The sequence below is a fragment of the Silene latifolia genome, chromosome 7 (assembly GCF_048544455.1).
Source record: "Silene latifolia isolate original U9 population chromosome 7, ASM4854445v1, whole genome shotgun sequence".
NCBI lineage: Eukaryota > Viridiplantae > Streptophyta > Magnoliopsida > Caryophyllales > Caryophyllaceae > Silene > Silene latifolia.
In genome coordinates this window covers 45,395,571-45,406,495 of record NC_133532.1, presented here as the reverse complement: position 1 = coordinate 45,406,495, position 10,925 = coordinate 45,395,571, and the positions used below count along the sequence as shown (strand labels likewise).

The window sequence follows — 10,925 nt, the reverse complement described above, 5'->3', positions numbered from 1 at the left end:
AGATTGGTCACCCCGAACAACATGTGAGAGAACTCGGAAACCACAATGACCGTCTCCGGAAGGATTATACCACGCTTCTAGATACTCGGGAAACCAGGAAGGCAAAAAGTCAAGATAAGGAAAGTACCTCCAATGACCAATAGTGTAGTCTACCTCAAGAGGTGCGCAAATGCGATGTGCTGAAACTCCCCGTACTCGTGGTAGACGGTGTACCGGGGCCCATTTGAGTGGATCGGGGGGTACTAGACGGAGTAAAACGAACCATCGGAGTGGAACGGGGAGTAGTAGACGGAGTAACAGGAACCTTCGGAGTGGAACGGGGGGTACTACACGGAGTTTGTTGGGAAGACGAGTTTCTTTGGGGCGTAGCTCTGCCTAATCGAACCCGAACTCGTGCATGCTCAACGACGGACGGTTCTCTACGAGTTCCCCCTACTCGGACGTCCTCTAGGGTTCTCGTTCACCCGAGGCTCATTTACATCCTCCTCATCCGGATGTATCTGAGAGTAAAGGGCATAGAACATGGATGATTTCATACTCGGATCTGCATTCCGAATTTCATCGAATAATTCCTCCAATCGATCATCGTCGCAAGCCGGCATTGCCTCGGAACCATCGTACTCCAACTTCCTCCAAAATGCATGTAACACATCAACAGGGACCCAAGATCCGTTTCTAGCAATGCGATGAAGTGAACAAGCACATAACAAACCAAGTGTAGCAGCCTTTAGACAACCGTAATCGATCATTAAGGCATCTTTCGTCATCTTGGCACCTCTTTCGAATTCTCCACGCAATTCAATGATGGCATTCTTTGATATTTTATGAGAAAGTCTGGAAAATAATCGATGAATCCCCGTCAACCGCCTCAATCTAGATAACTCCAACGAGTGTCGGTTCTCAACATGTTGCGTTTCCATCAAAGAATGAAAACGAATCCAGATGCTATCAATGGCCAGTTTCGCGCTATTCAACCATCTCTTCAAATTCGCATGAGCCGACTCAACCCGGGATGTAGAAGTGTTCTCAAAATGAGTTATCTTGTTCGTTCTATACTTGGTCCATTTTTTCAAGTGCGGGAACCATTGCCTCTCAATATAAGCCGCCACTCCTGCCCATTGCCTTGCCAAATTGCCCAACGCCACATTAAACTTATCTTCGGTCTCCGGCTCGACAACCGCTTGAAACAAGTTACAAGTTATGAACTTAGCCCAACTATCCCGACCCGTGAGACCAAGTGCTTTCGTCTCCACGTTAGAATATATATGCCAAAGACATAGCAAGTGAGACGAATCCGGAAAAACAGTGGGAATCGCGTTCAACAAACCTGCCTCGCAATCAGTAACAATATCATTATATTAGGTTGAACGACATCATTGAGAAGGGCCTTCAGTTTTCGTAAGACCCACAAATATCCATCCTCGGACTCATGCTTCACAAGAGCATACGCGATGACAAAGCTCTTCCCGACGGGTGTGACTCCAACCATCTCAACAAGCGGAAGACGGTATAAGTTTGTCTTGTACGTGGAATCGATCAGTACCACATAATAGTATGATCGAAACATCTTAACGGCTTCTGGATGAGCCATGAACACGTGGGTTAGCTCATTGGTCTCCTGATCAGTGACCCAATAATGAACGTACTTATGCTGAACCGCAAGTGCTAGCATCTGTTGTGCCGGATTTCTCCCATCTCTTTCCTCGGCCCTTACTTTCTGGGAATGATTGTAGATTTGTCGCCGATTAGGTCTTGACTTTTCCGGATTCCGCTGATGCAAACCCGCACTAATAATAGCCGGTCTAACGTGAGCTCTAACTTGGGCGTCGATATATGCCAACTCCTCTTCATCAAACTTTGCAAAGTATCTGTCGCCGTCACAATACAACGTTAAAGCATGATTATGAAACCCGGATCTCATGACAAGCTTCCACTTATTCTCTTGTATTTCAACAGCTTTCATTTGAAATTTGCATTTGCACCACGCGGTAACCGTGTTAACCCTCATTAAAGAATCGACATCCTTATTTACGGGACCTCTTCCACCCATCCGACAAACAAAATAATCCTATCTCAAACTCGTGTTACAACCAACTCTCTTGTTGCTTGCTCTTTTTATACCAAACCCGAGTCTAAGTCCGATCTCAAATGCCCAATTAAACGCTTCCATACTTGATGCAAATAATCTGGTAGTCGTAAAATGATCTGAGTAATCAATATCGTGCCCATCGTTATTCACCTGCGCACGCATTTCGATAAATTAGTTAATAATAATTAGTTATTATACGAAACGAGTCGGGAAAAATAAAAAATAAAAAAATATAATACAAAGACGGTAATTAATTATTTTAATTGTTTTATACAAAACGAGTCGGAAAAAATAAAAAATTAAAAAAATATAATACAAAGACGGTAATTAATTATTTTATACAAAACGAGTCGGAAAAAATAAAAAAAAAAATATATAAGACGGAAACAAAAAAAAAACACGAAATGGGCCTTGGACGAAGAGAATTTTCGTCCAAAACCAGGCCTGGACGAAAAAAATTTTCGTCCAGCCCATTGTCGATATTTTTTTTTTCGATTGCATTTTCAACTAATTCCGTCAAGAAATCTATCATAATTCCGTCTACAATCAAGGCATCTATCCTAATTCGGGAATCAATCGATAATAAAACATAAATTTTAGACAAAACTAAATCGTAAGCTCACCTCGTTACTAGCTTCATTGTTGAAATCGTTGTTAAAATCGTTCTCGTTCATGTTGTTAATTACAAATCCCGCTTTTTTTATTTTTTTTTGAAAAACCGTATTTTTTTTTTGTTTGAAAGATTTTAGTGAGACGGTAATTGACTTGTGTTTTAGTGAGACGGAAATTGACTTGTGTTTTAGTGAGACGGAAATTGCATTTTAGTGAGACGGAAATGGAGTTATGTTATGGAGGGCAAACTTGGAAATTCACATTAAATATCGACGATAATTAGTAAATTGTCGACGATATATAGAAGGACCCAAAAAAAATGAGGATAAGGCCGAACCCACCAATTCCGAAAAAGTTAAGATGCTGACAGACCACCGACTCACATATTATGCATATAAATACTGAGATTGTGCATAATTTAACCTAAAACTTGACTCACCTCTTCCTTTTTTTCCTGCGGAATTTCTCTACAATATTCTAGAAGAATACGTGAATCATCTGGTAAATAACAATTTACACAATTACACCGATCTTGTATCTATTTGTTTATTTATTTATTTATTTACTCTTTAATCTTTCAATCATCTACCTTTAGATAACAATTCGGTGGTGTGTTTTCGTTCATGTTCCGTTGTTAATTGATCGATTTAGTAGATTTTTTAAGAACTCAATCTGATTAATTTACACAATTACACCCCAATCAACACCCAATACCCCGTTTAACCAATTATTGCTTTTGATTTGGTTGATTATTTCTGCTTGTTATGTTTATTTACTCAAGTTTGGTGCTTTATTATCGTTTCGTTCGTGTTTTGTTTTGTTTTGGTGTTTACTATCATGATCTTTTGATTTGAATCAAAGCGATTACTCCCTCCGTTTTGTTTAATTTTGATTTCCTTATTGTTGCTGTTTTTTAGAGGTATTTTAATCAAGTCTGATTCCTCATGTGATATCAAGGTTTAAATTCCCAAGACTTATACAAGGGTGTAGGATGGTTCACATATCTAAATGTCATACGTCTTCCGAAATAGGGGTTGTTCATAATTTTGAGATAAATAGTCTGTTAAAGTGGAGTATTATAGTGGTTGAACATAGTTTTGAATTCATCTAAACTTGTCTTGAATTATTTAGGAAAATTTGACGAGATTAATCCCACCTTTACCTAATCTTCCAACACAAATAATCCAATCTTTAAACCCCATCTTCTCTAAATAGTCCTTCAATAAAAATGACTTATTTTTGTAGGTAATATCGTTGTCTTCAAATTGTTGCTTTAATTACTTTACTTCATTACTAACCATTTCTTACTCCTTTAAATCTTGTAAAACGAAACATGAAAAACAAATACTCCCAAGTTGGCTTTCTAAATTTTTTTCGGGTTTTTTTTCCTAAAGCCGCAATCTCGGGTTAAAAGATTGCTGTTTTTTTTCCTAAAGCCGAAAAATTGTTTTTTTTTACAACTGGTAAAATAGGGCATTTCTTCTTCTACCATTTGAGTTTTAGGAATTCACCCGGAGAGTCGTTTTAAATTGAAAGAGAGACAAAGATTGGTTGAGGTCTTCAATGGCAATGTGCCAATTTGTACAGCTTGTTAACAATAGTAGAGTATGATGAATTAATTGATTGTGGCCTGTGTAATGCTTTTTTATTGGAACTTTTTTATTATTTTGATTTTGGCCTTTGAAATGGGGTCTTCAATGGTGTATTTCTCTCGTTTGGTCATTCTGGAAACTTCAGAGTAGTTTAGGGATAAAGAGATTAAGATATGAAGAGATGAGGAGTATAAGTAATACAAATGAAAACCTTTAATCAGGCAAAAGGTAAAAGAGATTCTTTTAATGAAGATCTGGTTAAAAGATGGGATTATTTTTGGATTATTGAAAGGTGGGATTGTTTTTGGAAGATGAGGTAAAGGTGGGATTATTCACATCAATTTTCCCAATTATTTATAGCCAAGTTTCTTTCCCTACTTTTATCGCATGATTATTTCTCTTTTAGGAGCTTGTTTTTGTTGATTGTTTGTCTCAACAATTCGGGCTGTTTTCGTTGTGTTTTTTTTTTGTCGTCTACGATTCCGATTCAAAATAGATTTGAGTTTCTAGTTATCTCCTTGCTTCTTGTATTATTTGGATTTTCTTGATTCTTCTGATTCTTTCTGTTTGTTTATTTGTTCTGCAGCTTACCATGTCTACTCCTCAGCCTCACCTACCTTGGTGGTCTGCCCCACGGCTATTCATGTCGTCACTCGGATTTGCAATTGCGTTCGGCATTATGTGAGAATCACGCTTTTTTCTTTTATTTCATCAATGATTTGTAATTCGTTGCCTTGTTAAGTGACACAATTTTATTAATTGAATGGATTTAAAAAAATGAAGGTATAATAGAAACATACACCTTAATTTCACATGCTAATGCTTTGCTTAATTTTCTGTTGATTTTACAGAAAATGGCAGGAGCGTTCTATTTCAAGTCGTCATCAGGCTTTGCAGAAGGTGCTTAACGATGTGGCTGAGTAGTATTATCAGTTAGTATTTATGGTGTTTACGGAGTAGTATTTATGGCTGAATAGTAATCTCAGTTAGTATTTATGGTGTTTACCCTTGGATTGATTGTATTGAACGGTTGTTTCATCTTCTTACCAGTTTGTATTTACTATTAACACCTGGAAGTCGGTTATTATGGCCTTGACCCTTGGATTGTTATGTCTACGTGTTTATATAACCAGTACTCTCGAACTTGTTTTTTGCTAGTTAGGATGTGCATATTTAACATCTATCTTACAACATTTGATGACTAAAATAAGATTAAAACCGACTTCAAAATTTGATTCCAAAACAGTGTGACACGGATCTTTCGTCCCCTTTTGAATTGCTCGTCTTAATTTAATTGTTCATCGATCCTATTTGATAAATACTGGTAAGTGAATGACTAATAATTACCGGCCGAGCAAAAAATTCTGATACGGTTTTTTAATACGGATGTGATACGGTATACGGTTTTCATTATATGGTTTTCTGACAATACGGATTTCCGTATACACGATATGAAAAGCGTATATTTTGACCCGGTTTTAAATTTTATTAAAAAAAAATTATTGCGCACACAGAATTACAGACGGTCTAACCTACTTCCAATTTCACACATTTAGCGCCTCCTTTCAGTCTCACATATTCATTTCCCAATTCAAACAATTAATCTCTAACCCTAATTCAAAACAAAATTCAGATCCCTAATTCAAACAACTTATTTCCCCAATTCAAACAACTCATTTCAAATATGCCTCACACGTCCATCTATCAAAGCTTTCTTGTCTGATTTAGTTTTCTTTTGTAATTCATTTGTTCCTGCGTATTTCGATTTGATTTTCATTTGATATTTTTGTATTTTTTGTTTGATTTTCGTTTGTTTTATTTTGATGGACGACTTGGAGCTTGGAACGAACATGGAAGGTTTGTAATTTGTATATTTGGCACTTTTTTGGCAGGCAAACAAAGATGAAGAACAATGGCTGCATCTACTGAGCCCTTGTGTTTTTTTTATCACAATTAATTGAAAATCTGAAAAACCGTATCCAGGTATCCGGATTTCTTATATACGGTTTAACCGGGTACCCGAAAACCGTATACACAGTTAATCCGTATCGTATCCGGAACCCAAAAAATGGTGTTTTAAAAACCGTATACCTAATACGGTTTTGCTCAGCCCTAATAATTAGACCTGACAAAATCTGAAAGATCAAAGATCTTAATTAGACTCTCTAATTAAAAACAAATTATCTCATAAAAATTATCTCATAATATGTTATTATAGTGATATAAAAGCATAATAATAAAGATTAAGGAAATACAATTTCCTTACATTGATTTTGATGGTAATATGGGCACAATCTAAATCACTTATCTAGATTGTTCTTGTGCTAATAAAAGATGGATGATCCTTCTAGACTAAATCTTCAAATTAGAAGATCTCCTTCAATATGCACCCAAGAACAAAACTCAATAATCTTACAATATTAACTAGATACTTGTAAAATATAACCTTGATAATATTTGTAATATTGCTAACAATCTTAGTAAATATTTTGTTTTACTAACAAATCTTAGTAAAAGGTTTTATTATTTTTAGAGAGATGAATAATTCTTATTTCACATGCAAAATCTTCAAGTATGATGAAAATGAACAAATGAAATGAGTGTAGGAGGGAGGGGAGGCCGACTCCTATTAGAGGGAGGTGGAGTGTGCTTTTTCCCTTTTTTTTTTTTATGTCCAATGGAGCATAGTTTAGAAAAGAACAAAAGTTTTATGGGAAGATAAAATGTGTGAGTGGAATGATTGTGTTTGAAGCAACACACAATCCCATTTACACGATTTCCATGACCCATTTACGGGTCCAAATCGGTTCTTATATTTGTCGCACAAATACGTGTAATTTTACTTCGGAAAATTCACGTGGTACCCTCAAACTTTACCATTTTGCACGTAGTACCCAACTTTTTAAGTTTGTGCACATGTTATCCTTCAGATTTGATTTTGAAGCACAACGTACCCTTTTTATCGTTATTAAAATTTTCAATTGAGCATAAATCATAAACCAGAAAACGGAATTGACTAATTTTTTTTTTTTTCAAATTGATTATCTCTTCGCGATCTATAGATTGATAAAACGAAAATCGTCATTCGGAAATTTAAGATCGAAAATATGGTTGATTTGAGATTTTCGTTTAGAAAAAAACCCTATAAAATGTCAGGCGACATTTTTTTTTCTCAAATCGTACATTATGAAGAGATAATCATTTTAGGAAAAAAATTGTCCGATTCTGAATTCCGGTCTAGGAGTTATGCGCAATTGAGTTTTTTTATAGCGACAAAAAGAGCATGTTGTACATGAAAATCAAACATGGAGGGTATTATGTACACAAACTTAAAAAGTTGGGCACCACGTGCAAAATGGCAAAGTTCGAGGGTACCACGTGAATTTTCCGATTTTACTTTAAACATCGTTTTATGTTTAAATGCTCCCCGATTAATTTTGTCCAAAACACTACGTAAATATACGTGTACCGCTACGCATATTATTTACATACTAATATTAATCACATTAATCAATGAGTACAATTTTAGTGAATTAACAATTAATTAACTAAAACCCGTCTCATAAAAATTTATTATTTAATTATCGCATAATTAAATAATAACTAGCGCGCCTTGAGTTCACAACTCGAAATCTCTCTAAAAAGAATCGACTAACCTTTTAGTCATTAAATCAAGGGACTAAATAAATTGTATCTCATACAATTAATTAGTTGTCAATTGGGGTTCGTTCCTTTAGGTGTGACCAAAAGGGGTCAGTTGATTACCGTCGTCTCACGACAATAACGTCAAACTCTAGTCAGCCAACCGTTGTCGATTTACGTTAATCAACTGACGAGGATCAAATAATAAATATCCTAATGATATTCCTTTAATGAGATTTAATATGTAAACGCACTATTGTGGAGGACACTAACTCCAACAATCTCCCACTTGTCCGACACAAGGTGTGCGCTACCAATTCTCTTGACCGTTTTAATCTCCCACTCGATGCAAGGTATCTTTATGGTCGCACTTGCACATGAACATACCGCGAGTGGTTTTCTCGATCGGGAATGTGACTACAAGACCGAAAAAATCTCCCACAGATTACTTCCGAGCGTGGCCACGCATTTATAGTCACAACTCCTCGAGTGGCCTTGAGATATAGTAACCCAACGTGGGTGGCCAATTCCTGTATGCCCTATCTATCTTTGCCCAATACAGATCATCATGACTTAGAAGATGCCCTTTGCCTCCTTTCACGGTACGGCCTAGGACAAAAACCAAAGTCACTCAGAAACTGCACTGACTTGGATAATAGTCTCCAGTCAAAAGAATCGTCTCATAGGAACATCTCAGAGATCTCTGCGACGACCAGGCGTCTATAATAGAACTAAGGGACTAAATAAGATATTATAAATTTAGTCACACTAAATAATAGAATTCATAAAAGAATGTTTAAATAATGTATGCGATTATCATATATATAAAATGTGATACACTATCCAATTATTACATATCCATAATATAAAGAAAATCGGGTACTCATCTCAATTCCATTGCGATGACATGACCATCATGCTTAGCCTTTGATAAAGGCTTGGTTAAAGGATCAGCTACATTATCGTTTGTCCCAACCTTACAAATGTCAATTTCCTTCCTTTCCACATAATCTCTAATTACATGGTATTTCCTTTCAATATGTCTAGATTTATTACTAGACTTCGGCTCTTTGGCTTGAAAAATAGCCCCACTGTTATCACAATATAGAGTGATAAGATCTTTGGCAAAATGGACTACTCCTAGTCCCTCCATGAATTGCCGAATCCAAACAGCTTCATTTGCAGCTTCAGACGCTGCAAGGTACTCAGCCTCTGTTGTAGAATCCGCGGTAACGCTTTGCTTGAAACTCTTCCAGCAAACTGCTCCTCCATTTAACATAAATACATAGCCGGATTGGGATTTCATATCATCCTGATCGGTTTGGAAACTTGCGTCCGTGTAACCTCTTACACGCAACTCAGTTTCTCCTCCAAACACTAAGAACGAATCCTTAGTCCTTCTCAAGCACTTAAGTATGTTCTTCACGGCTATCCAGTGACTCTCACCAGGCTTGGCTTGATAATGACTTGTCATGCTCAAGGCATACGCAACGTCGGGACGAGTGCAAATCATAGCATACATGATAGACCCAACGGAAGCATAAGGGACGGTCTTCATGTGTTCAATGTCCTTAGGGGTAGAGGGAGACTGTGACTTGCTCAAAGTGATCCCTTGGCCCATAGGTAGAAATCCTCTCTTAGAGTCTTTCATATTAAACCGGTCAAGAACTTTGTCAATATAAGCTTCTTGACTTAATGCTAGTATCCTTTTGGACCGATCCCTATAGATCCGGATACCCCAGATTCGTTGTGCCTCTCCCAAGTCCTTAATCTGGAAGTGATTCCCTAGCCACTCCTTAACGGAAGTGAGCGATGGAATATCATTCCCGATGAGCAATATGTCATCCACATATAGGACAAGGAATGCAACCTTACTCCCACTAAACTTCATGTACAAACACGGTTCTTCAAGACTTCTAGTGAAACCGTATTGTTTAATAACATGATCAAAGCGATGATTCTAACTCCTAGATTCTTGCTTAAGACCATAGATGGACTTCTTGAGTTTACACACCTTCTTAGGGTTAGATGTATCCACAAAACCTTCAGGTTGTGTCATGTACACTTCCTCTTCTAGAAACCCATTCAAGAAGGCGGTTTTGACATCCATTTGCCAAATCTCATAATCATTAAACGCGGCAACCGTTAAGATTATCCTAATGGACCGAAGCATAGCGACTGGTGCGAAGGTTTCGTCATAGTGTAGACCATGAACTTGGGTAAAACTTTTTGCCACCAATCTAGCTTTGTAAACATCTATATGTTTATCTATGCCGAGCTTAATTTTATATATCCATTTACACTAAAGGGGTCGCACTCCCTCAGGTAAATCCACCAAGTCTCATACTTGGTTCTCGTACATGGAATCCATTTCGGACAGCATGGCTTCTAGCCAATGCGAGGAGTCGGGACTAGACATGGCCGATTTGTAGGTAGTGGGTTCATCACTTTACAAAAGTAACAAAACGCACCATCCTCTTCGATGTTACCAAGGTAGCTGTCAGGTGGACTAGAATTCCTACTTGACTTTCTAGGAAAAATTACCGTTTCAGAGGAGGAGGGAACGTTATCCTCCACGTTCTCCTAAACCTCATTCTCGGTTTGTGGCTCTCGAACTTCATCAAGTTCAAATTTTTGCCCACTCTGTCTTCTAGAAATAAACTCTCTTTCTAGGAAGACAACATCACGAGCCACAAATACTTTGTTCTCGTTTTTATTGTAGAAGTAATAGCCACGTGTTTTTCTTGGATATCCTACAAAAAGACATTTGTCAGACCTGGGTGCAAGCTTATTGTCAGACTTGATCTTGACGTACGATTCGCAATCACAAATGCGCATGAATGACAAATGAGGGACTTTCCTTGTCCATATCTCATATGGAGTCTTATTGACCACTTTAGTCGGGCTTCGATTTAGTGAAAATATTGCAGACAAGAGGACAAAACCCCAAAATGAACTAGAAAGCTCCGTTAGACTCATCATAGACCGAA

General features: G+C 37.2%; 1 protein-coding gene and 1 long non-coding RNA gene across 2 annotated transcripts; one reads left to right on the top strand and one right to left on the bottom strand.

The window, feature by feature from the left end:
- Positions 1–419: 419 nt before the first annotated feature.
- Positions 420–1,963, bottom strand: LOC141590026 (uncharacterized). The gene is made up of 2 exons (XM_074410643.1): positions 1,328–1,963; positions 420–1,247 (listed from the first exon to the last, which is right to left on the bottom strand). Exons 1-2 carry the CDS (start codon positions 1,961–1,963, stop codon positions 420–422), a joined length of 1,464 nt encoding a protein of 487 aa, XP_074266744.1.
- A 1,130-nt stretch (positions 1,964–3,093) lies between these two features.
- Positions 3,094–5,450, top strand: LOC141591052 (uncharacterized). Its single transcript, XR_012520617.1, has 3 exons — positions 3,094–3,202; positions 4,880–4,974; positions 5,145–5,450. It is a non-coding gene; the product is annotated as an uncharacterized LOC141591052 (long non-coding RNA).
- Positions 5,451–10,925: the final 5,475 nt, after the last annotated feature.

Excerpts from the sequence above, each read along its gene's own strand:
- LOC141590026 (XM_074410643.1), bottom strand. The coding sequence starts at position 1,963 with ATGAAAGCTGTTGAAATACAAGAGAATAAGTGGAAGCTTGTCATGAGA. Across the intron at positions 1,248-1,327 it reads TGTTACTGATTGCGAGGCAG|ACGAAAGCACTTGGTCTCAC; the intron begins GTTTGTTGAACG and ends TCTAACGTGGAG.